Source organism: Hippoglossus hippoglossus, chromosome 10 (assembly GCF_009819705.1).
Source record: "Hippoglossus hippoglossus isolate fHipHip1 chromosome 10, fHipHip1.pri, whole genome shotgun sequence".
In the NCBI taxonomy this organism is placed as follows: domain Eukaryota; kingdom Metazoa; phylum Chordata; class Actinopteri; order Pleuronectiformes; family Pleuronectidae; genus Hippoglossus; species Hippoglossus hippoglossus.
The window spans coordinates 5,715,494-5,743,474 of record NC_047160.1 but is presented as its reverse complement, the minus strand read 5'-3'; the positions used below and the strand labels follow the sequence as shown (position 1 = coordinate 5,743,474).

Sequence of the window (27,981 nt, the reverse complement as noted above, 5' to 3'; positions counted from 1 at the left end):
TATAATTTGCTGCCTCTGATTTGAAATGACAATGACATCAATTTGCTTCTTGATGTTTCTTTACTTGTTTGTATTTGTCCTCTTTGTGAAGCACTTTGAAACAGCTGTTTTGAAAGGTGCTTTAGAAATAAATGTATAATAATACTAATACTAATAGTAATAATAATGTAGGATCATAGCTGGCTCAAGTTAAAATGAAGTTTCTCATTGTACACTTGCTGTAATTTATATAATAATAATTATGTATAATATCAAAGATAAAACTGAAAGGGATAGTTCACCCAAAATTCATCATTCATTTACACCGTGTTTTTAGCCAAGATGTCCACTGATGTCCTCCTCTGGAGCAGTGTTCACGCGCACAGACTGCACACAAGCTCTCGGCCAAGGGTGCGCGGTAATATAGCTAGATCTGGTAGCATCGCTGCATAGCTGCAGTTACTGCTGAGTATTGCTGATGTCCTCACGTGCCCCTTGGGCGAGAGCATAGTAGTGAGTAGATAATGAGTGAATTTTCATTTTTGGGTGAACTATCCCTTTACTTTGGTCAGGATAATATTTACTTTGGTTTGCTAATATGAAATAATTATTGTCATTATTGCCAGTTTAACTACAAAATATAATTCACGTGTTGGCAAAAAAAAATTATTTTTGCTTTCATAAAATTTCCCATTTGAAAATATTTTATTATTATAATATATATATATATATATATATATATACATGCGAAACCTGACACACTAATTTAAGCTTTGTATTACTACAGTAACATCATGTGCACGCATAAATAACCATATAAATGAAGTAAGGCATAACGAAACGGTTTCGGTTTGTTTTCGTAGTCACAGGAAAGAAGAGCGGAGTGATACCTCGCCGTATTTCAGCTCCTCCGGTGAAGCGCGCACGCGGCCGCAGACACTTCCGCGACGGCGCTAGAGAGCAGGAGGGGGATTTCCAGCGCGAGCCCCCGCTTCCCCTCAACGGCCGCTGTTTTGCTTTCGCTCTCCGCTGAGAAACAGAAAAGAGCTGCGGACACACTTTTGTTTTGCACTTTGTGTGAAAGTCCGGGATAGAAGTTGAGCCGTGTGACTCGGGCTGGTATCGTCTGTGTGTCAGCGGGAGCCCGGAGCTACAGGCCGTCCTCAGCGAACAGGTACCGTCTCATTTCCGCATATTCACGCCGTTCGGTCGCGGACATGACGGCTCCCTCTCGCTCTGCGTGTGCAAGTGAAAGTGCGACTAGTTCTGTTGACTCGGTACTAGAGTTTATTTTCACTTTTGCCTCGGTTGTTGTTTCTTTATGGGACCAGCACGACAACACGGGGCGGGTTAACTTTGACTACATCCGTCTTTAACGCAAACTAAACCTGTTACTAACATTGACTAACAAGTGGAGGAGACGCAGAGAGAACCAGGATCTTACGGTACAACAACAACTACTGCTGTCAGTTTGTGTTGATGTTCCAGCTGTAGCTCTATTTACCTGCTGTGAACCAAAGTACTGTTGTTTGAACTCATTCACGTGTTTCTGATTCTGCTCTGCAGCTCAGAAATACGTGTTTTTAACACTTTGAGGAAATAAAACGTGTTTCTCTGAGTGGTTGATCATAAGCAATGTTATTTGTTAGGTCCAAAACTACCATTAGAGTGGTATATAGTACTACAGTTTTACCCTTAAAAACTGCAGTACCATGAGTACTGCAGTTTTTAAGTGTAATATACATTTTGTAGCTGTTTGTACTAGTTATTAACCCTTAAAGGCCTTAATGTAATTTATTTACTTTTCTGAATCCAATAATAGCAATAATACTAATAACTTTGTTTATACAGCACCTTTCCAAACAACCTTTACAATAGAAGACAAATAAAAGCAATAATACAAAACATCAGAGACAACAGGCAAAATAGCATACAACATGTGAACACAGAATAACTTCAATATATATGTTCCCCATGTGTAGTTTAAATATTTTTTAAAGACATTAAATAAAAAGTGTATTTTACTTGACAGGGATGATGCAGTTGAACATAGTTACAATACAGATCATGAGATTGATGTACGGAGAAATATATCTTTATTTGTATAGCACCTTTAAAACAGCTGTTACAAAAGACTACAAATTAAAAAAGTAATGACAACAAACAAAATAATACCATATGTCATTGAAAATCAAAGACAACTAACGATATAATATAAAATCTTAAATCAAGGTCAGTAGATGAATTAATACAATATAATTTAGAAGTAATGGCAAAGGAAGACGAATAAAAGAAACCCAAGTCATAACAATAACAATTAAGTAAAAGCCATTTAGTAAAAGTACATTTGGAGTGATGATTGAAAAACAGACAGTGAAGTTTCAAGTCTGAGTCACTCATGTAGACTATTCCAGAGGGTTTGGGGCCTGCACATGATTTACTGACCTTTTGATTAATTTCAACCTTAAAATGAATACATAGTGTGTTCTATAATTCCATCATACAAATATAATATCCAATGTTGGCCAGTAAAGACAGCGTTCTGTAGTCAGACTGTGTGTGTTGTATCAAGCAGCTGGAAGTTTCAACCCTGCCCTTAATAAAAAGGGATGATATTTTGTCACCCTGTTTGACCTGTTAGGGAGCTCAGTCCTCATGTCAGCAGGCACTGCGTTGGCGCACTGCAAACTTCACCCACCCCAGTGTGGGTGGGGTGGGTGAAGTTTGTTTTCCAACCAGCCTGCGGTATTCATTATCTTCTTTTGGTTCTCGCTCTTCTTTCTTCTAAAGTACTTTATTTAAAATGTTTATCATATACAGATAATATGATAAGAGTGGGCTAAAGGGCTGCAATTACAGACATGATTGCACAATTTAATTTTAGAGCGGTATTTTTTGAGACGAAAATTAAGAAGTGGACCTGAGCAGGATTTCTATCTTTACAACCACAGACAAGAGGCGTTCAACACTTTGCTGTGCTCTCACAGCCTGGTTGTAACCTCAAGTGGTCGCTTCTTCTCACAGTGGAGGACATGTGACTTTAAGTTTTGATATCTGCTCTGTTACTAACCCATTTTTTGTTATTGTAACAATAAACTCTGTGGAACCTTCAAATATGATTGTTTAGTAAGACTTACTGTAGTCATCATTCATACATATGCTGCTATTTATTATTGTTATAAGCAATTCTAATTATACAGTAATCATAAATATATGTTTGTGTGTTCACAGGCCACAATGCCAGTAGAGAGGATGAGGATGCGACCGTGGCTGGAGGAACAAATAAACTCATCTCAGATACCAGGACTGAAATGGGTTAATAAGGTAAGTGAGCACACACACACACACACACACACACACACACACACACACACACACACACACACACACACACACACACACACACACACACACTATAAATCCCAGTGTTTACTGTGGATCAAGAGGGTTTGGCGTGGGGGCAATGTGTTTTTTTGTTGTTAAGGGGGGGGGTTGCTGTACATGTACATATATATACACATCGATTCAGTTAATGATATTTTATTGTATCTAATACCAATTTTGCTTGTATATGAAAGGAATTCTCAGATCACTTATGCTTTAAACTGTGCAAGGAAACGTCTCACTTGGTGCATTATTAAAAATATTAAGGTAGGCCAGTCACAATAACACATTTTGTTGGACAATATATTGTTCCAGAAATGATTGCGATAAATTATATTATTGTCATCATTGTGAAACCATTTTATACCACTGATATAATGATATTATAGCATAATCATGCAAGTACACCCTTTCAAAGAGCAATGAAATACAAAATTTTAAGAATATACAGTCTGGCATTTGAATTAGAATTAAAAATAGTAAAATATCCTGAATAAATAAAACATTAATGAAATAAACCACACAAAACCAAAACAATAAGAAAATGGACTCTGGCTCTTGATTAAATATTAAACATTTGCCTCAGAATATATGATGCCAGCTCAGTAAACTGGATGGGATGGTTATGATTTAGATGAGATTTTAGCTTTGTGTTGTATTAGGTTAGTATTCCGGCATTTCCTTTAGGATTGTGTGTGTGTCTGTCTGTCTGCTCATCTTTGTCACTCTTCACACACAACCTGGCGATCACATGAATTTAGTTATTAATCGATTGTGTCGAATTATTAATCCAGATCGTTCCAGCCACTTTAACACTGTGGGCGTCTCATGTTGTTTGTAGCAGGTGAAATGCGTACACACAACATATTTGGCTTTCTTTCAATGTGTTTAAATTTGTGCCCTATAAACTCTGGAGTGAATCAAACCAACACCAAGTAAACTTCAGTATTGTTCAGGTCTTAAAAACTTAATAAGATAAGTTAATAATAACTCTTAGAACTGTTTATAAAGAACTAAAGTGAGTACATGTCAGCAGGAGTGTGGATGTAGGACACCCAGACAGAGACTCCGACACGGTACAAACCAACCGCGGCTTCTGCTCGGGTCCTGAATCAGTGGGGCTAATCATTTTACAGCAGTGGTCCATAGTGGAAACCCTGTTATCACACTTTTTGTTGCCACTGTTTTAAACTAATTAGACAAACTCCTTCGTTCACATTAATGTTCTCTCCTTATCTCCACTTCACTGTAACACTGTCTGTCCGTCTGTGAGTGTGAGTGTGAGTGTGTGTGTGTGTGTGTGTGTGTGTGTGTGTGTGAGTGTGAGTGGGGTGGGGTCGGGTCAGCCCGGGGCCTCGGTGTGTGAGATTAAACTCTGCTCTCAGACTGAAAGGGGGGAGATGAGAGAAGCGACACAACTCACCAGCTAAATGTTTGGCACACTGGTGCAACCAAGGAATAGTTGGAGTTGCACTTTTGCATTTTGGTGTGGTGATCCACCATGCAGAAATGTTACTAGCGGAAAAACTGAATCAAGACCTGAGCATATGTAAATGTTTTCAGGAAAAGAGAATCTTCCAGATCCCGTGGATGCATGCTGCGCGCCATGGCTGGGACCTGGAGAAAGATGCACCGCTCTTCATGAAATGGGCCATACACACTGGTAATACACAGATTTACCTAAAGACACTGCTTCTGCTTTTTAGTGGCTTTTATTTTCATGTCCACTGCACCAGTTCTGTTTCAAATGACAGAAACGCTCGATTTGCATCCTGTTTTCAAGTAAGAAATCACGTTGTCCTGGATTGTCCCATTCAATTAGACCACAGGACTTTCAGGTATTGGGTCTTTGTAAGGAAGTGCACAGGGTTTCTGTAAGAACAGGAATTCACACACCTCCTTATCACATCAGGAGAAAAAATATAATATATTGAAACTTAGATAAATTCTTGTCAGAAGGATGTCCCTATGTTGAAAGAAAGATTCAAAAAGATGAGAATGAATAGAGAAATTATTAATTCATATTTTTGTATGGAAATTAGCAGTATGATGAAATAATTTTCATTTTAATTTCTCTGCATAAAGTATTTAAAATGAGCACCCACTTAGTTTGATGACCAATGAATGAATTGATAGGGCATTTAAGAAATGAGAAATAATGCTTTTAACTGAATAGTTTAAAACTGGTTCCCATAATGTACCATACATACTGGTATCATGGATTCATGTAAAACTGCCTGAAAAGTGGCAATGTCCTCCTCATGATATTAGCCAACTGTACCAAAAAAGCATCTCTGTAATAAGAATAATCAGAATAATCCTATTTGTGTTTGTGTTTTTGCTCAGGTAAATACCAGCCAGGCATAGACCGTCCGGACCCAAAGACATGGAAGGCTAATTTCCGCTGTGCCATGAACAGTCTGCCAGACATCGAGGAAGTGAAGGATAAAAGTATCAAGAAGGGAACTAACGCCTTCAGAGTTTATAAGATGCTCTCCTCCACAGAGAGAAGTATGAAGAAAGGTGAGTGCAGCTTCCCTTCCTAAACCTGGTTTGGTTAAAGTTACCATTCTCTCTTAAAATGTACTTACTATTAATTCCATATTCACTGATTAAAGACATTCAAGACCAGTTGTAAACTTTGGTTTTTAAAAAACGATCTTTATAATCTATGTCTTTCTGTGTGTTTGTCTATTTAGGAAAGAAGAAGTCCGACAAAGAGGGGAGGCCCAAGGAAAATAAAGAGGTAGATAAACAGATAATTTCCCTCCTCACACATGAAAACAACAACACTTGCAGGATAAGGCAGCTTTTATCTAAATGACACAAAACTGTCTTTATCAGGTCTCTCCACACTTTAAAATAACCTTTTCAGAACCATTTAATATTTGGATTATGGTGACCATGAGCAGCCGCATTGCAGAGGAGCAGACGCATGATAGGGAATACAAACACCACGGAAGAAAAGTTTCTGATTTCACACCCAGTCTTTGCAATTTAACTGTAACTTGCGGGAACTGGTCTGGTGACATTAGGCATCATAGGAATATTTACTTTACCCAGAAATGTTGCTTTTGTATCAAAGCAGATCAAATGATTTCTGAAAGTCGGAGCAGAGGTGGCAGATTGCCTCAGTATCTAATGTGAACAATCAGCTCCAGCTCCAGTTCCCACATCACACAGAGTTTTGGCAGAGAGTGCTCCTTCTCCATCTGCCTCTGTTTCTCTGTAATGCACATGTTTAAGCAATTCAAAGTAAAACCAATAGCTACTAGTTCCATTTTATATAATAAAATGATCAAATTAACAGAAAGTACTAGAGAACATACATCAAATTAGAAATATAATCTACAATCATTGATTAACTGTACTTATACTGTATTTTACTTTGAAGAACATTAATTTTTACATAACTTATCAAAAGTACATAAATATTCACGACCATATCAAAAATCTGTGACAGAAATGCTAACTTCCAACAACAACCTCTCAAACGGCTCAGAGTATTGAATATAAATAAACGGAAGGACGTGGACTTATGATGTACAGAGTAATGAACATGAATGCTTTGATGATATTCGACTGGTTGGTGTTGTATTGTTGGCTCAGTTTAATTTATGAAATGCTCTGGATAACAGTTTGTATCCAGGTCTTACTTGGCACTAGATGTTATTTGTTGTTATTCTTATAGTTTTATAGATATTCATGTCAAAGCTACTGAATTGTCTTATTGGACTTTATCACTATCACAGTTCAAATGTAATGAATGAATAAGCTTAACAATATTTTATATATATATATATATAACAGAGTATATTATAGTTAAATGGACATGTAAACATTGACTGAGCTTCTTTGTTTGTGTAGAAGTTTGAATAACATGTTTTTATTTATGTTTTTAAGTGTTGATACAGTTGTTGATGGCAGATTGATGACTATGATATGGAGCCCCCCATTAGGGATGTTTGGGGGGCCAATGCCCATACTGATATTAGGGTGTAAAAACACTTCTTGTTCTCTCAAATATATTTAAGATGTCCTTATCAAACCCTTATGACAAAGAAAGGTAATTGAGGCTTGACATTTTACTGCTTAACCATAAACTTAAATAAATAAATGAAAATAACAGACACATATATATATAACTTAAATTAAGTAAAATAGCATATTTTCTGTACTTAAATATAAACATTAACGTACATCTGATCTGCATTGTTTATTCTGTATATCATCAACATAAACATAGATATATCTGTGAAAGTATCAGCCCACCGATAAATCGGTCAGGCTCTAATTTAATAGACCCTTTTCCACACACAGTGGTATGATATGGTACATTTGACCAAATCAGTCTTCCATAATCAACCTTTTACAGTTTTTTTTTGTTCTTCTCACCCTCAGGTACCTTCTCCGTTTCCAGACAGAATTCTTCTCCAAGCTCATGCTGGACCTATCGACTATTCCAAACAGGAAGAGGTCAAGCAGGAACCCCTAGAGTCAACAGTGATGGACAGTGCCTCAGGTACGACACCAGTGTCTTCTTTTTACTATGATTACTATAGCCATTTCAGACAGTTCCTACGGAGAATCTCCGGAGAATTGGGTCCGTTTTAAGTTTTTGTGCATTGAAATTTAAGTTGCCACAAAATCAATAAAGAAAAAAATGCCATTAATTGCACAGGGATCTTTCCGTATATATCCACAGCAGAGTAGTTACAGTGGTGAATGAGCAAAGTCCTAAAACCGGCATGTAGGTTATTGAAGTGTAATGTCTGGTGTTGTCTTGAATAGACATATATTGTGTGTTAAATAAATCTTCCACGAAGTATCTACTTGATTCTGTGTTAAACCATTCGTTTGAACTGTGTTCAGCTGTCTGTTTGACATGAGGCCTTGATGAGCCCTAAGATTGTGGTGCACAGGTTGTGCTCTCAGTCAGAGTAGAATAAATAAACTTGTCTCAGAATAGATGTTGTGGAAATAAATATCACAACTCTTTGTCTTACAGCAGTGGATAGATTCTATATGTTATTGTCATTTTATCAGTAGATCATTTACAGAGTCGGATCAGAGTGTGCATGCGTGTTCAGTTTATTATAACATAACCTCTGTTACCATTCATAGCCATTCACAGCTCAGTGGAAGACCACGTGATCACGAGTGAGCAGCTGCCATTCGTCTGTCAGACAATTGAAGTAACCACTGAGAATGAGGAGCAAACAGTTAGCTCCTCCCACTCGTACCCGCTCCAAATCTCCCCTGTGTCTTCATGCTGCGGTGAGACCACACACACACACACACACACACACACACACACACACACACACACACACACACACACACACACAAAACACCACATTTTATTACCAGAATTTGCATAAACAGGTTACACTGTTGTGCTTTTTCAGAACCACCATTTTGACCACAGCAGCATCAAGTGCACATCTTTATATTAATAGTATAATGTTTATACATAAAGCTTCAGTTGGCTGTCAAGCTCAATGCATTTGATGTAGGCAAGTGGTTTTATTTTTTTTTTTAAACTGCAAAAAAGTGGTTCAGCTGGTGACCCAATAATCTGACGTCATTACATCACCTGTTGTTACACAATCCAACTAAAATAAAGTGGCTTCTTTATCAATGTCAGCAGATCTTATCTGAAGCGCAGAAAATTGTGGGCAAACCAAGTGTGGAAAAAAGAAACCACTGTTAACAGCAATTATTGTGGCAGATAACAGTGTTTTAATCAGACTCTTTGAAGCTGCGTTTGAACTGAAAAGTTGGAACAGCAGAATGCACTCTGCCATATTGAAATAAAAGAGTAAAGTTTTTAATAATTTATCTTGGAAATAATTACACTGGAGACTAAAAAAGTTCTATATTGTAGTGTCATTTTGAAAATAAGATTTCTCCTCTCAAATAGACCCATAACCATAAAGACTGAAAGGTGTTAATAGTGATATTAGTTTTTCTTCCAAATCTTGTATTCATTAGTTTATCTCACCTCTCTGTGTATCCACCTTTTCTCACTAACCACTCATTAAGACTAAGTTTTCTCTTATATTTTCCATCCCTCCTACCTCTCTGTACATTTGACCCTTTTTTGATCTCTTACTCAATCGTTGTCGTTGTCTGGCTTCTCTCTTCTTCTCTTTTGTTTATTTGTTAAGCAGGTTTATTTAGCTGATTTTCACATTAATTATACATTTAGTGTGCAGGCATTTTTGTTTAGACAGTAGAAAAGTGCCATGCTAGGTACCAGCCATGTTAATATGGTTTCCCAATTTAAGTCAAGATTTGCTGGAATTCCTCCTCTTTCTCTTGCCCTCTTTGTCTCTGATATATTTCCTGAGTACTGTTTTATTACTGCAACTCTGTATGTGTGTTTATTTCTACAGGCAGTGACACAGACAGTGACACAGAAGATACCAAAGAGGTGAGTCTCCCATCATACACAATCAAATACACAAAGGACAGAGTGATGATAAAATGATTACCTGCTATGATCTTTAGATAAACAGGTTTTCACCTGTTTCAACCTCACTGTAAAACAGGGTGTGTGTGGGAGGGCCTTGTCAGGAACTACGACTGTCAAATATTAACAGACTGATCTAAGGTTGATCTTTTGTCGTACATTGTACCCACAGTGAATACACACACACCAATACTGCTACTTATCAGTGGTAATAGGTTTTGGTGTTTAATTTTTCAGTGTAATCCAGCACAATATTAAATAATAATGTAATCTTATCTTGCTCAAAAAATACAAAGGTGTAAAATGTTACCCTAAGGTTATTTGCCACAAACTCAACATTTGGACTAAGTAAACCAATGGAAGATTGTATCTGTACATTTTGATGCTCTGGGCCACATATACATTTTTTAAATCGAATGAAGTTTGCTGCCATTCAGTCCTTGATATATGATAAACAGCTATGACGTGTGCTTAGATTGTTTAGCTTATGTGGTTTAAATGAGGTATAATTGTGTATCATCTGTGTATCGGTGAAATGGAATGTTGTCTTGCTGAATGATAGTTCACACAATTTCAAATGTGTCCAGCTGGAGATTCATGATCTCTCCTATTTTTAAAAGGGTATCAGTGCAGTCTGGAGGCGGGACTATAGCACATCAGTCGTCAGAGTTCCCACATGTTCTCTTCCCAGCATGGCCACTTTTGTCACCGCCAACAAGCCGAACTTCAGGGTCACCAGCATGCGGGACCCAGACCCACTCATCAGCTACCACACGGACGGCTGGACGTCGGCCTACACCCAGAACTCTCTTGCGTCTCCGGGGACCAGCCACACCCATGAGATGCGCGCAAGTGTCATAATGAAAACCTCCGACGTTACCTCTTCCTGACCCCAGAAGGGGGGTATCCTAGCTGTTGTCAGAGCATAGGAATGACAGAGAATGTTGTTTTTCTTCATCAGGGCCACGTGGTGCCTCAAAGGCCAAACTACCAAATCTGTGATTTTGATTGTAGCTTCTGTGTGGGACATTAGTCCCCTGAGTTTTCCTTTTGATTGGAAAAATTGCTGACTGGTTTTAATGATATTCTCCGGGGCTTGACTTGCTCACTAATTGAGGAACATTGAAGTCTTTAAAACTTTCTGCATCTGTACGGCTGCGACAGTTTGTGTAAATTTCATCAAGTTCCCATGTCTGCAAGGGTTTGTGAACAATCCGTGTCCAGGTTAAAATGTATGAACACGTGGAATGTACACGCCGGCAATCGTGAATCTAGAGTTGTATATGTGGGATGTGTGTTCACATTTGTTCTGGAATATATTTAGTCTTGATCATCCATGTGTCACAGGTAGATCATTTTCCCTGCAGCTTGTTGTCAACACTTTAGAACACTATGGTTAGTGAAGAGAAGATTTAGCACTTTTACATAATTTCTTAAGATGGATTTTATGAGTAAAAAATATCTTTTGTAGATGCATAGTCTGCTGTGACCAGGTTTTCATATTAATAAACTTTTGTTTTTTTTAAGCTGTTAACAGCCTCCAGTCAACCCAAACATTCAGTTCCTATGTCAAATAGTCCCTAGTAGTTCATCACAGGAGGATGTTATTTTATGTAAAACTTATTTTGATTATGAAACTACCTAATTGTACCATATTTAATTCAAAATTACTTACCGGTTAAGTATTAGAACCCGTTACAAAACAAAATGTTTTGATGTCACTGTTTTGTTTCCCAGTTCTCAATGTCTATGTGTGCACAAACATCCTCTTTTATGTCTTCATTTTTTATTGCACCATAAATGGGAAGAGAACCATTTACTTACTATTTCAAAAGAGTTGAACCTTGAGCAGGAAACATTGTCTAAAATGATTTACTGAGACACATGGATGGAACAAAGATTACGTAAACCTAGAAGCAAACTGTTGATAACAGAGGAACCAAAAAAAACAAATGTTATGAGGAAGTTAAAGTCTCTGTCGGCAAACCAGCTCCACTAGCAGCAAGTCACAAGAAGAATCAGAGGCACGTTGTTGACAATCATGACAATCATTGATATGCCCCGAATTGCCCCATGCAAGCAGGTGTGTGTGTGTGTGTGTGTGTGTGTGTGTGTGTGTGTGTGTGTGTGTGTGTGTGTGTGTGTGTGTGTGTGTGTGTGTGTGTGTGTGTGTGTGTGTGTGTGTGTGTGTGTGTGTGTGTGTGTGTGTGTGTGTGTGTGTGTGTGTGTGTGTGTGCGTGCGTGCGTGCGTGCGTGCGTGTGCGCGCGAACTTGTAAGTCTGGAAACCTCAGGTAAACGTGCCCGCCTAAACAGAGAGATGAACTGACAAGATGAACGACAGACATGCTGACAGACGGACTGACAAGACTGTGAACAATGGATTTCTTCCGCTCTCTCCTGCCTCCTGGTGTTAATAATGTACATAGCTCATATGTATGTATGCCTGCAAACTGCTTCTGCACCTTATGGACAGCACTGGTGTGTGTGTGTGTGTGTGTGTGTGTTGGGGAAATGGTATTGAAGGTGTGTGGATGGATACAAATGATCTATGCTTTAGTCTGCTAACAGCCCAAAACCTCAGTCGATTCTGATGCTCAGTTGTCGCAGTGCAAGCATCACTATGTTAAGCACAAATTTTCACAATCTGTAAATCTCAACACAAAGAAAGACATTATATTGAAGTGTATGCACAGAATGATAAACTTGAGCATCAAAGGAAGATCTTCTTTCCTTTGATTGATTGTTTCTCATGCCTGTAAAGAAGCAAGCTTGGTGGTCTCAGTATTATTTGGCAAAATATAATTAACCAAGAAGAAGTAGGTTATGAAATGTTCATATTCCATCTTCTGAGAGTCATGTCTCCCTGTGTTCTGAACTACGCTGAGTGAATCAGAAAGCTACTGGTGTGTTAGCAGCTAGCAGGCTAAAGCGCAGACTTCATTCCCAGGCTGCTTTCAGCCAAGCCCCAGCTCTTGAGGATAAACAGGATGCTGCCATGTTTGTGAACCAAACCCCTGTAGATTTTGACACTGGACGCACATTACCGTCATGGTGAAATTATTTAAGGTTCTCATTCAATCTAAGGCGTATGGGTTTACTTGACAGCAGATGTGGAATAGATGTCGCTTTTCCAAATGTTTCTTCAACATGTTTTTTTTTTTTCCCCAACTTGCATCACATATTGAAAGATAATGGAACACTTCATAGTACTTAGAAATGCTCCTCAATCTTCTTCAGTGATTTTTGTTCTTCTGCTCACAGCCTCTTTGAGTGCTGTATTTTTACAACCATGTCATTATGACCAAATCAGACGCTTTTCTTTGACTATGTTTACTTGGAAACCAATATTCTGATAGTAATGTGATTAAGACAATAGTCCAAGGAAGACACTGTCATGTAAACAGCATTCTCTGATTACCTTAACCTGAATAATAATAATAATAATATTAATAAACAATTAACATGTGTATATACACACAGGAATATGAATGGGATATTCTGTTGGCAAATTGTGTAAACAAATATTTTATTCAGATTAAGGTAGATAGTCGGATTATTGGTGTCCATGTAAACATAGTTGCTAAAGGAGCCAAAATTGTTGTTTCATTGCATGCAAATGGTATAGTTCATATTAGGCCTTTGCACCAGCAAAAATGTGTTAAATTAAAATTGTAGTGATTTCAACATTGAAGCATGAGCTGACTTGAAATCGACGTGTTGTAATTAATGATGGCGTTTCTGATAATTAAACGTTCAGATCCTTCTGCCTTCACAAGCCTGACCGTGGACACTTTTAAAGAAGTTGTCATGGAACAACTGAAGTGCACTTAAACCTGGAGCCTATTTCTGTTTCTGTCTATGCTAAAGGGACGTCATTGCAGCCAAACGTTAGCAGGGGAAAGTGGGTAGTGATACTGTTATTTGTCATGAGGTTGTCTGATCTTTCTAACCTGCCTCTACTTTATGAGATTGCTTACTTTTACTTTTAAAACTGAGGTGTGTCTCACTGTCGGCACTTTGCACGTATGATAAAAACAATATCACCATTCAACTCCCAAGGTTAAGCAACACAGGTAACTGCCCAGCTAATAGAAACTGGACCCACAATGTGTCATCACTGTTTATTCTGCAAACATGAAAACTACATGTGGATCAACATGTAAATCTGAATAAAGACCGTTTTTTGTATTTATTCAGATGAGTTTAATGTGTTTTATGCATTGTGGAAAGATTGTAGATGGTGGTTAGAGGTTTATCTTGTGCACTCATAAAGTTCAGAGTCCAGGTTTATGGGATGTGGGAGACTGAGAGAGCTGGCCTATCTGTTAGTGTTGAGATAAAAATGTCCAGTAAAAACAAAGTCCTCCACGTTGAGGTCATGTTGTCTGTGCGTTCTGGAAAAAACACATCACTGCTCTGAGGTAGTTCAAATTAGTCCATGTAACATCTGCACAAAAATATCAAGCGGTATATGTGCTAAGTGGAAAATACTGCCTGTGTGTGAGATCTTTTTGTCAGAGCAGCAGATGTTCCCTTGTTGCAGACGCACACAAACACACGCTAATACTCGCACGTACAGCTCTTTCAGTTCAACCAGAGCACCAACTGCTGTTTCGGTTTCAGTTGCTGTTTTCAGTTCTCTCTTTACTTCCTGTCTCAGAGGCCTCGGTGGATGGCTGGTCGGTTGCCTTGACGACTGCTAACCGCATGCCATTTGTCATCATAAACACTCCGTCCCTAGTGTGGGGTGTCTTCTATTTTGCTCTATTTCACAAGATCCTTTGTATCCACGTCTTCTTCACTACACTTCTCTTGTTTTGGTTTAATGACCACAAACAGTCACGACAGTCATCTCAAATAGTCTCTACTCAGGCTTCTCTAACAGTTCTTCAGATACTAAAAGAAACAAAAATCATTCTGTTCATGATTAAATTGTAAATCCTCCCTTGCTGCTAATTCACCTAATAAAACAGTAATCAGATCTAAATTTAATCATCTGGTGTCACTGAAAAGAAAATAAATGAACCTCTTCTCGTAAAACTGTTGTTCTTTTCAGTGACACCAGATGATTAAATTTAGATATAATTTAGAATTATAGTCTATGTTTACAAAGCATGTTGATTCTTCATTTCTATATTATTTACGAGCCACAATGAGGGCAACTATTCAGAAAACAATGTGATTAACTTGGATCCTCCTGCAACTTCTGCAGTAATCGCTCACTTTTACCATCTAGTGTTCAAACGCGGAATTACAGCTTAATTTCTCTGGTTAACACAGGTCAGAAAGGCTTTCAACATCATGCATCTTTTTATGTTCAAATATTGATACAGGTTGCTTATTTTAAGGAATATTTTAAGAATACTAAAGTCATAGAGCTTATAGAACTATTAAATGTATTGACCACAGTCACTAACCAAGAGAAATATTGTATGTGAAATCACTAATGAGCACCACAGCCAAAGAATTTGATCCCCTGGATTTCTGTGAGCTTCGCCTCACTGTCATGTTTGAGACAAAGACTGAGCTCTACTGTTTCAGGGACTGATCGGGTGTGATATCGATCAGTCAACTCATGCTGCTGTTGGTTTCTTCTATGAGACCTGCAGCTACTGGTCTTCAGCTCTAATCTCCAGCTGTAGTTTCTCTACCTGCAACTCAAAAGCGTTTAAATGTTTCTGCTGAAGCTCAGTGATCTTCTCCCACAGCTCCTGGATGTCCTTTATTTTCAAAAGTTTCCACCTGCTTCTCTCGGTTGGTTCTCACAATGTTTTAAACTCCTCCTCAGCTGCTTCTGGGCTCGAATGGCAGACTCTCCACCCTCAGTATGACTTCAGCGGAGTTCGACCAGAGTTTGATTCCTCTGGAGAGCGGTGCCGTCGGCTGGTTTTCTTAAACACCAGCTTGTCAAGAGAAGCAGCTGCTGGTTTTTCTTCAGCCACATCCTTTTCTAATGAAGCTGATGTAAAATGTTCTTAATTCAAATTTTGGAAAACTTTTGCCTACTCTCATGCATCCTGGAGAAAAACCTTTTCAGTAATTTCTGTATTTTTCCTGAAACTTTGTCATCTCTCCCTAGTTCATGAAAATCAACCATGTGGAAAAAAGGTGGATTTGTCAGAGACATCTTTACAAAGTCTGCCTTATAAAGACTAACACATACAGAGGGACATTTTTGCCGAAAAAACAATGGCTGAACCAAAACACAGATTTGGAGACTTGTTAGACTCCGATACCATTTACACATGGAGGGTTGATGGATTAACTTGAACAAATATCAGTGCTGGGCTCCTTTCGATCATTTTGTCCCAATCCCTGTGGACTATGTGCTTTTTTTTGTGTTGCTGCTAAAGATTGTAGTTTGGTAATTTGATGTAATTGCAAATATAAGATGTAAATTACAAATTCAACAGATCTCTCCACATCAGCTGCAGCCACATGGAAATACCTTACACTGGCCCCATTTGAATCAGTAAATGTGATTGGCCCGACCTGTCTGAGGACAGATGGAAATCAGTCTGAATGGGAGCGGGGCCAGACCCATCTGTGACAGTGAATTAACATCAGCTCACTGATTGGTCTGGTTTCCAGGCTCAGAGCCCTGATCACGGAAGTTGATATAAAACTTGACTGGTGCACATTCACAAACAATTTTTAAATAAATTAGCTGAAACCATTCAGCACAAATTAACACTGGAGCGTTCAGGAATCTCTGGGTAAATGCCACGTTACCTGGTTTGAACACCAGGTAAAGTGGATTGTGATTGTGAGTATGGAGCACAGTTGTATATATTCAATGCTGTGATATTTTGATTTTGTTTCAAACTGTGGCATCGTGGCGAAGAGAGGAGGGAGGATAAGTTGTTTAAATGTATGCATTGTTCCTCGTCACGTCATGTTAGATGTTTTGTGCTTCACATTTTTCATTTTAACATGAAATTTTCATTTACTTCTTTATTAAGTTATTTTTTGGGCAAGGTGGGTTTCAAAGTAACAGCCAAGTGCAAAAAGTTGGTACCACACAGTGTTGAAATGTTATATCATAGAAGCTGATGGCTTTAGATATTTCTAATGATCTATTCTAAATAAAAAGATTTTGAATGATACAACCAGGACATTTTTGAGATATAAAAGCATTGGCCAGTTTATGTTTATAGATTTTTGGTTACAACAGAAGCCCACACTTACTGGATTATTAGGTCTGAGCAAAGAACTTTCTGTCTTTCAACAAATATTTGAAGGTCTAAACATGCTTACAGACTTATATAACTTTGCTCACACATCTGGTCTAGCAAAACATGATAAAATTTGATGGATTTAGGCAAAATGTCTTGATTACCTCCCCTAACAGCTTTGTATATACCACTACCTTCCAGCAGAGGACAGTGTTCCTCTCTGTGTGTGTGTGTGTGTGTGTGTGTGTGTGTGTGTGTGTGTGTGTGTGTGTGTGTGTGTGTGTGTGTGCGTGTGCGTGTGCATGTGCGTGCACTGTTTGAGTAATACAGTGTCTGGATGTTTACCTCAAACCCACACATCAGTTCTCTCTCTGACTCTTTTGCCTCTGTTATCTCCTCATCAAAAAGTTTTGATAATGTGCACATCATAACAAATGAGGATTGTCATGACATGTGGTGCATTGGTTTGGAAATGAATGTTCACTTAGGTGCAGAGTAATTCTTTCATCAACCTCCATCAGATTCACATTATTGTTTAGCCCGTACAGAACTTTGATTTTTAACTAAATTCTACAAACCTGGTGTAAGATTCCCATCAGCCTCAGCCGTAGCAATTAGCAAATGTTAGCACGCTGACACGATAAACTAAGATTTATTTGCATTTCCTTGCATTCCTATATAACCATTATATTGCCACTGTGAGTGCACAGCAGTTTCTTTAAGTCCAGTGTTTGTGTTGCAAGCTCACGTGTGGTAGAGACAACTGCAATTCTAGTTAAATTGTTACAAAGCATTGTATTCTCCTTGTACAAATCATTATTATTTAGGAAGTAAAATCCATGTGCAACACCTTCATCCATTCACACAACACAGTCTGCTCCTTTGTGAATCATGTGTTTCCACGGTAACAGCACAGCATCTACACCACCCCCTGATGTGCAGTTTGCAGCTTTAATTTTGGAATGAAATTACATTTTTTTTCGATTGCATAAACACTAAAATCAAAAATATTACACAATTATCAAAACCTTACACTCAAGGAGCAAAACATCGGCCCAGATTTGCACCACTATAAGCACAATGTCAGGTTCACACTTTTTGCAAAACAATACACACAGTATTTGCAAAACACTAAACACACTTGTATACATTAGACACTGAAGTATATCAAGATGTCACTTCCTTGCAATTCCAAAGCACTGACTGTCAAATGACCCCCCCTATGAGCCAATTGGTTCAACACAGCCATCAGGTGTGCAAACACATGTTTGCTTAATTGTAGACACACCAATCAGGTTTAAGCACTATACAAATGCAGCAGGTGAGTTCACCTGTCTTCAACCAAAATGGAAGGAGTCAGAAGAAGAAGAAGAGTGAGGGTGAGAGGGGGAATCCACGGAGGAGGAGAAGGAGGAAGAGGAAGAGGCGGAAGCCGTGCCAGAGGCCGAGGTGGAGGTAGAGGTGGAGGTGGAGGAAGAGGTAGAGGAAGAGGAAGAGGAAGAGGAAGACCTGAAGCAGGAGGAGAAGGTGCTCAAAGAAGAAGAGGACCAAATTTATCAAATGAAATTCGCGCAACACTAGTTGACCATGTCGTGAACCACGGATTGACGCTGAGGGAGGCTGGACTAAGAGTTCAGCCAAATCTTAGCAGATATACAGTGAAATCTGTCATTGTAACCTGTACTGGATACAGAATTGTCTGTTTGTCTGATATTTGCTGAGCTTACAGTGTTATGCACACGACTGTAGTAGCGTGAAAACTGGGACATGTTTTGTTGTGATTCTCCATGTTGACATGTTGACTGATTTGGGTATATGGAGACAAATAAATTATAATTTCATCAGTCTGCAGCATTGGTCTTGTGTAGTGTTTGGTGAATTTATTGTATATTTGCACTTTCTCTGTGTACTTCACTTACAGTACTCTAATCATTGAGAAGTAGAATTGCTAAACGTGTTTTAGGTTAGCAACAGCAGTGTGTAACTGGTTCAAACAGAATTAAGTCATATGAAACGTGTGTGTTTCATATGGTAACTAAATATGGTTTTGTATAGTTTTTACAAGAGTGTTTCATTTTGCAAAGGATCTGAGGTGTTCTGCTAATTCAGTGTGTGGTTGTGCTAATTGTGTGTAGTGTTTTGAAAAACCGGGCCCTGTTTTAAAAATCGTGCTTAAGCAATCGAGAAAAACTGTAACTAAAAGCATTTGAAGCTACACCTGGTGTCTAACTTTCTGTAAGACAATGTTGTACACGAGAGAATCACTTGTCTCGCTGCCCACCTCTCTGACAAAAACATCAGGAAATCCACCAAGGACACAAACAGGAGACACTCACTGGTCGACACATGCTGTACCGCTTGCCAGCAGCAGATGGCAGTGTCGCTCCATTTTTCAATTTCTGCACTGCCTCTACTTCCTTTTTGTCTTCTCTCTTTCTCTCTCATCAGAGAAACTTTTGTCGTGTTCTATGGAAGCATGTAGAGGATGTATTATGTTGGTAAAGACTTAAACTAAAGCATCTTAAGAAATCTGATGGAAATGCAATCACTTATTTTTTTAATATTTGATATCTGCTGGTGTTAAAAAGTGTATTTTCTCACTTAAGTGTAGACTTTCAACCAAGAATCTGTCCAGGAAATTGAGTTCATTGATATATCATATACAGACCATTACTACTCTTATAGTACTTGAATCTCATGTTCACACTGAGCATCAGCGAGTTTCTGTCTGTGTTTTCCGTCTCACCCATTAATGAAATGTCGTAACACAGAGTCGATGTTTGGAGAGGTGGAATATCTTCAGTCAGAGGAGTGCAGGAGCTCTGCAGAAATGCAGTCCAATGCATAAAACATGTGAATCAGAGATTCCACGGACTGTGCTGAATGGATACTCAGTCTTTTCATGCGTTGCAGTGGAAGTGTTGCACTCGATATTTGACGCACAACGTAAAATAAATGTATAAATGTCAGTGATTAACCTGCATTGTGGCTCCAATACAGCTGCACATTGCCACTGCGTTGCATGGAGGAAGATGTAGCCTGAATGCACATACAATCTCTCTCTCTCTCTCTCTCTCTCTCTCTCTCTCTCTCTCTCTCTCTCTCTCTCTCTCTCTCACTTGGGGAGGAACCAGGTATTGTGAGTCATCAGCAAAGCCCTGTTTAAGAAACCTGACTCAGGGGGAGAGATAGCGTGAGACAGATGGGTGAGAGAGAGAAGCCAAGTGTGGGAGGAGGAGGAATGGGGGGAGGTGAAAGTAGAAAGAAGGTGGAGGTGGAGGGGTTAGAAAAAAGGGGGAGAGACGAAGAGGGGGCGGGGGGTTAAAGAAGAAAACAGACGGGGAGATAGAGAGTGTCAGCGAGGGGCGAGTTAAATGACATTAATGATGCGTTGGTGTGAAGTGGCTGTGAATCTCAACAGTCGACTTGTTACCATGGTTCCTGCTGCTGCTGACTTCCCGAACACAGAGCACACATAATGAAGTCAGGTGTGTGAGAGGAGTGAGAGCAGAGTATGTGTATGTGGATCCCTCCACATACACTGTACATGTGCAGTGAAATAGTGTGACTCTATGAGTGAGCAAGATGTGTGTACGCATACATTTACGTGTTTGGGTGTAGATCCTAAATATTCTATGTCCTACTCTATTCCTCTTGTCATCCCTCACTCACTCTCTCTCTCTCTCTCTCTCTCTCTCTCTCTCTCTCTCTCTCTCTCTCTCTCTCTCTCTCTCTCTCTCTCTCTCTCAAGTTTCTTTCCTGCAAACAATGAAACACACACACACACACACACAAACACTAACACCCCCACACACACACATTCTTGAAAAGTCTACCTGCACAAACTAAAAAGAAGATAACAAATAAGAAAGTGGACACTAATAAAAGTTGACGAACGTTGCAAGCACACATTATTTCACGCACACACACACACACACATAAACACACACTGCAGTGTAAGTAACACAAACAGAGGTAAACAGTAATAAGTAGAGTACTGAATCGATGGCCGAATGAATTAATGTCTGTTACCTTGGCAACCACAGCCTATGAAATAAAACACAAAGGAAGCAAAGGGATGAGACAGAGGAAAGAAAGATGATGTGATTTAGAAGTGAAACACTTGTTTTATTTGACCCATCAAGCTTCAGTCTTGTGTTTTTGTTCCATCTGTGATTCTTAGCTCTAGTTACTGTATCATTTCTGCACTTCACTGAAATCAGCCTTCCATGAACCTGTATGTCCAGCAGTGTCTTTTTTCCTTCACTGTCTGAACTGAGCAGGGTACAGTGAAATCACATCTCTCTGGCTCACAGTCCACACAGACTCAGGACATTTTTCCCTTTTTTGTGATGTATGACTAGGCTGGTTGAGTGAGGTGACACTCAGTGAAGCGACTGTGCTGTGTCCGACCACATTTATACTTATTCACTTCATACATCAGACAGCTGTCTTGTCAAAAGTGTGAATGCATACAAAACTATTTTCAGGTGAATTAAGAACCACCTCATCTCAGGAGGCAGTTTGAGGTAAAAAACAGTAGACTAACGTGACCTTCAGAATGGTTCCCTCTAGTTGTATGCCTGCCAGGTCATGATTAGGGTTAAATTAACTCGTATGTAGCTGTTCTATGTCGTCTGTCAACAAAGGAACAGTAAGTGTAGGATGTTCTGCTTTCCAGGAGAAATGGATGAATGATTATTTTTTTGTTGAAGTAATGCAGGACGCACGCGTATGTGCTGCTTTAATGCATGAAGGTGGGCGTCCAGAGTTACAGTGTTTCCCACAGAGTAGATTCAATCTATGGCGGTAACAGGGGCAAATGTGCATGAGGGTCAATCTCAGCAACTTCCTTGTTCCTTATGCATTAGCCTGCTGAACTTTGTGGCATGTGAAAGTTCCAATGACATATTCAAGGTTGGCGGTTCAATCCCACTCTTCCCCATCCCCATGCCGAACCCCAGATTGCTTGACTGCTGTTGCGTTCTCATAGAAAAAGTGCTGCCTATAGTATGTAGTATGTGAATGGGTCAATGGCAAAAACTGTACTGTAAAGTGCTTTGAGTTGTCATCAAGACTAGAGAAGCACTATATAAGTACGGACCATTTACCATATCTCTTATGTTATTATGAGAAGTGTAAAAAAGTTAATGAAGATTCTGTGGCAGGACAAATTTACGATATGGCCACAGTCTAGATAAATAATAGTAAACAACAACAATCATAGTTGGCTTTCATGCTAACATACCATGCTAGCTGTCCCCTTCATGCCAAAGACCAGTACACAGGAAATAAAATCCACCACCAGATGACAACACACCTGGTTCACCAGCTGCCTGTTAAGTGGGACCGTTGGACAGGTGAACCCCAGTGCAAACACAGATATGGAGACAGGAGTAGGTGAAAGGTATTTATTGCCAGGCACGGGGAGAAAGAGCTACAGTTTAGGGAGAGCTGGAACTGGTAGGGGGTCGCGAGGAGCTTTAGGCCAAGGCAGGAGCAATGGGGGTAGAGGTGACAGGTCCAAAAGGTTATCCAAGGTGAGGGGTGTAATGCTGGGTTCCAGAACAGCAGGTTTGTAACCAGGTGGGGAACGGAGAGCAGAGAACGGAGCCAGATCAGGAGGAGCTGGAAGAGTAATGGAGAACAGGATCAGGCAACAAGGGCTAAATGCTAAATAGCTAACATGAGTAAAGATAATAGGCTTGAAGTGTAGCAACACTAACTGGTAGCAGAAACTATGATCTGGCAGCGTGGAGGTGGTCCTACTGAGTATATGAAGAGGTTTGATGACAGATGAGGTGCAGCTGGTGAGGTTCTGCTAAACACACACACACACACACACACACACACACACACACACACACACACACACACAGTATGTCCTTTCACCATATAGGGGAGGTGAACTACTCAGGGAGTGGCAGCAGGTTAGGGGCACCCAGATCGAAAGGTAGAGGATGTAACACTGCATCACTACCAACATTAATGGTATTTGATTAGCTGGCTCCTCCGCTTGAGTTCTAGTTTAAATTGGCTGGTGCCTCTGTTGCCCCATGAAAAGTTAAGCTTTCCTTAAGTCTTACCGCAAAGCAACACAACACAATGGAATCACCATCCTGTTTGGGGCGGCTGTGGCTGAGAGGGTAGTTCGTCCTCCAACCAGAAGGTCGGTCATTTTGATCCCAGTCTCTGGTGTCCTTGGGCAAGATGCCAAACCCTGACTTGTCCCTTATAAAAGAAGTGCTGCCCATAGATGCATTGTATGAATATGTGAATGGCAGTTAACTTTACTGTAAAGCAAATCTGAGCGGTCAGCAAGACTAGAAAAGTGCTATCCAAAATACAGGCCGGCCTGTTTGGCAATGCATGACCTCACCCCATTCTAAGTGAACGAGCATTGTTTTGGTTGAAGCCACAAACACATACATGTGAGCTTGATGCCAAAGTCAAACCTGCGTGTCCAGTTTTTGTTGATTTGGTAGCAATGATGAAAAGGTCAATCTTAGTGTCATTACTGCTAGAAACATAACAGACAGTATTTCCACTGAGGACAAAACTACCTCTAAAGAAGCACTGGAAGAGTTTCATGTCCTGGCCATGAGCTACATTTATGTAATGGGAATCAGTAATAGAGTCTTCTATTTCAACAGCTAGTTTACCATAGTATTTTGCCAGTGTTTTCTTTAAGCAGTGTTCTGTGTTGATGTTTTGTCACATGTCTTCTTGTTGGTATTATATTATACATTGGTCCCTACTGCACATTGAGAACAATGAAAGGATAATTAAGTCAAGTGCACTTCAAAGTCTTCAAGCATCTCTGCCTTTGGTTTTGTTTGTCCACCTGATGTTTCTATATACTTTCAGTTCAACACAAAGTTTCCTTTATTCATAGATTGTACAGGACCATTTTCTTGTATTGACAGTGCGGCACATTTGTATTAGTGCACTTGCATTATAAATAAGAAAATGGCAAGGAAGGGGTCATGCTGACCTAGACTGCTGTTTACCATTCATCTATCAATCCATCCATTTTATTTACCCTTTCCCCCCTTATCTGTTCTTACACAATATTTCAGCTCAGTCTCTTCCTCCTCCACTCTCCAGTCATTTTCATTTCTCTTTCTTTCCTTTTCTTTCCTTTCTCTTGCTCCTGCATTCCACCTCCCTCCTTTTTTAGCTCCTGAATCATCTTCCCTTATCCCCCTCCCCTTCCCCCTCCTCACACTTGTCTTAAACTCTCCAGCCTTGTCTTTTTTTAAATCTCCATTTTGTCCCCATTGCTCTGCTCCTCCACTTCACTCTGACATTTTAGATGCTCTTGCTTTTATATGGCTACTTACAAAAAAGAGAAACATCTTCCTCCTCTCACTGTGTGAATGTCTGGCAGGATAAATCAAGCACACTTAGAAGTTACTGAAATGCTTTGTTTCATAATATGTCATCAGGAAATGTAAAGTTTCTCCAACAAGCTTCTTTTCTTTCTTTTGACGAGGCCCATCATATACGCATTCCAAATTTGACTTGAGTGCGTGTTGCTGACAGTACTCATGATTATGTGCGACTAAGCAGTGTGAGGCAATATTTCAATTAAAATATTCAGTGAGGTTTTAATAGCTTTGTTTACTTGGGTTTAATAGTGATCAGTGTAAGGGTGAGAATGTAAGAACTACTTTTCCCAGACTTCCCTCGTGTATCAAACCAATAAACCTGATATTTACAGAGGCTCTTAAACTTTGTGACTTATTCAAAAGCTAATAATCGGTTTATAGACTTCTAATGTGCTTTTGCTATGGGTCATTAAAATGTGTGACTAATGTCAAATTAAGAGCCCAGTTACACTCAGCAGTTAATATCAAACTGTGAAATGTCTTGACAAGTATTAGACAAATGGCTGAAAGATAATCACCAAGTTGCGAGCAGCCCCAGTTTTACTTTAATGCTCACATAGCAACTGTTAGCATGTTAGCATGTTGTCTCCTAGACTGGAAAAGTAAAGCCAAACCATCTTGATCGACCTCTGTTGACTGGCTGCAGCAGAGGTCATAAAAACCCAAGTTCTCATCTAATAGCATTTCCTCAGATGGTTTCTATCATTTAAGGTAGTATTTATCAGATTGATGTATGTTTAAGTGTTAATTGTTCCAGAAGGAAAGGGTTGGTTTATTTGATGCTGATTATTTGACGCTATAGAAACGAAGCAAAATATCATGATTGACAGCTAAGACTGATGGTGATTGGTTGGGAAAGTATACTGGTGGGTCCTCCACAAGTCTCTTTGTCTCTCTCTGTTTTCTTACTAGCCCTTGTCTTTGTTTAACATTGACACAATCATCCCATTTGCAAAGCAGTGAATCATGATCAACAGCACCATGATTTTGAATCTCCTGCTTGTTGTTGTGTTGCTCGATTTAAATAGTGTTATCACTGTTGTATAGTCTTGCAGTGGAGCAGCTCATGGTATCGGTTGGTTGATAAGACGTCAGTTGGCTAATTTGCTCATCTCGCCTGGTCTGTAGACCATTTTGGAAACACAGGTAGACAACTATTGACAGAAACCTTTTAGTTCCCTGAAAAAAGTTTGAGGTACTTTTGGTCCGAATGCTGCTTAACTCATGACGTCCTTCACTCTTCTTCATACCAACAAGGTTTCTGAACAGCTTAAATACTAAAGTAATGGGTTTATCATACATCATGATATAATAAAGTTTCACCAGGCTGCTTTGTACATTAGCATCCGGAAATAAAGGTTTAAAAAAAACTCAAAATCTGGGAATCCACCAATTTTCACTCAGCCACAAGCAGAAAATTCATCTTTGACAGCCTCTCTGTCATGTCACTCTTTAGTTTTAATTTGTCACTCCCTGTGCACAATGAATTCCAGAGGCTGTACCCAGACGTGCTGGGCCATCAGAAAACCCTGTGTTCAAATATAGTTTTGGACAGGACAGGTGCCATCAATTACTGCGATGCCACAGAGCTAAAGTTGGTTCCATTCCTGTTCAGCCCACTGTGTGTTCAGCCAATGGCATCTGGCACATTACGCACCCAGCTGTGTGTGTGAGTGTGTGTTCAGACATCTGTATGCTTAGGCAGAAAACCTAGTTGCCTAATTAGCTCACTTACCATGTTATTGGCACAGGATGTAATGACTTAGGTGTTTGTGTTTATATGTCTTGCTATGTTTGTACGGATGTATTTTGGTTTAAAATTAGGTTTAGGTAACTGCTAAGATAAAGGTTGCATTAAGGTTAATATAGGTAGTTAGGGAATTCATTATGTCAGCGAGTGTCCTGTGTGTGAGTTTGCATACAGATCATGGCTGGTGCAGGGTCATAAAATATTTGTTTATACTTTTGCACTCAAATAAATCTCATTTCATTGTCTTGTCCTGCAGCATAAACCAGCTTCAAAACACCAACAGGGTGTGTTCATGTGTCCACATCCCACACAGTCCACTGGTGTCTGTTCAGCACATTCAACTTTTCTTCAGAGACACTTTCATGTCTCCCTTGTTCAGAACATGTACAAATGTAATAGAAAGACTGTGTGATGATTTTAATGATGCTGGTTTGAAATCAAAGCTGTGACTTAGAGTCAATACACTTCCAAATACACCTTCTCACAAAAATAGCTCATATGGGAGCAATATTTATCCACACTATTATTTTTTATTCTATTCAGTATAGTGTAGAGTTTAAAAAAATGTTTCCGTTGTCAGATCATTGAAACACTACCAGAGACTAGAACAGAAACTGGCTCTTTAGCAGATGAATCAAAATCAGAAATAAGATGTGACTTTTAGTAAAGAATATAACTTAAAATAAGAAAGATAACTTTTCCCCTGGTGTTTCAAGTGGCAATGATTCTGCTATATTCTGCTCACAAAGCCCCTGTACACACCTGGTATTAACATCTGTCCTGAGCGATCCGATCACAAGTGGCCAGTGCTAAGTACATGTGTTCACCAAACACGTGTCTCCTGTGACCACTTGTGATCGCATCTCACTTCCCCGCTCTACATGCATTTTAACACGAATATTATTTGTGTTAGTTAGGACCAAATTATGTTGTTTTGACCCAGTCTGAGTTTCCAGATGTGCCCAATGTCTGTCTGTCTGTTTGTGTGTGTGTCTGTGTGTCGGCATGAGAGAGAGAGAGAGAGAGAGAGAGAGAGAGAGAGAGAGAGAGAGAGAGGAGTCAGGATGCGCTGAATGAATCTCTTGCAGCTGCAGGGAAGAAAGATTTCACCAATTTAAGAAAAGTATCAGTCATGATGTCGTGGTCAGAGTTGATATTTTGGCGATGGCTACAAACAAATCAGCCTATGGTCACAGATAAGAGAAAAGATGGTTCAGTTCATAGTGAACTGTAGCGGATCAGAGGACATCAGATGAGTAGGAGGTCCTTCATATGTGTCCCAGGACGCATTCGTTTTCACACTGCTAAAATAATGCATGTGGCCAAGACTACCTCCAAATGTGGTCTGGCATGATGTAAGTCCGTTCACACTTGCACTTTAAGCTTTTTAATAAGGCCTCCACCAGAAATGTTCTTTGTTTAGATTATAAATATTTGTTTTATTTCTATCAAGTTGACCTTTTACAAGTCGTACTTTACGAGTTATGGGACAATCAAGACCTGAGTCTTTAGTTAAATGCTTTATAAATAAATTGACCAATACCAATAAGTTTCTATTCAGTGTAACATACAGTACAAATTAATCCATCGAATATCATAAATAAAAATGTTCAGTATATCAAATATTAGTTAGTTATTGGCAGTGCTAAAGGAATCAGTGAGATTCAAATAAAGTTCCTGTTGGATGGTCAAACAGCATCGGAAGCTCCCTGCTCCCACAACCTGCCAGTGTCAGAACTTGGGGCCTGTGTCTGTTCTGAATCCAACAGTCAATACGTGTCAAGGGGGATTTCGGTCATTTTAGGTAGTTCTTATCACACTGATGT

At 39.4% G+C, this 27,981-nt stretch overlaps 1 protein-coding gene across 1 annotated transcript; it reads left to right on the top strand.

Annotated features, from left to right (window-relative positions):
• Positions 1-908: 908 nt before the first annotated feature.
• Positions 909-11,959, top strand: irf2 (interferon regulatory factor 2). The gene is made up of 9 exons (XM_034597479.1): positions 909-1,153; positions 3,211-3,303; positions 4,927-5,026; positions 5,710-5,886; positions 6,063-6,109; positions 7,765-7,885; positions 8,488-8,640; positions 9,762-9,799; positions 10,459-11,959. Exons 2-9 carry the CDS (start codon positions 3,217-3,219, stop codon positions 10,726-10,728), a joined length of 993 nt encoding a protein of 330 aa, XP_034453370.1. The 5' UTR covers positions 909-1,153; positions 3,211-3,216; the 3' UTR covers positions 10,729-11,959.
• Positions 11,960-27,981: the final 16,022 nt, after the last annotated feature.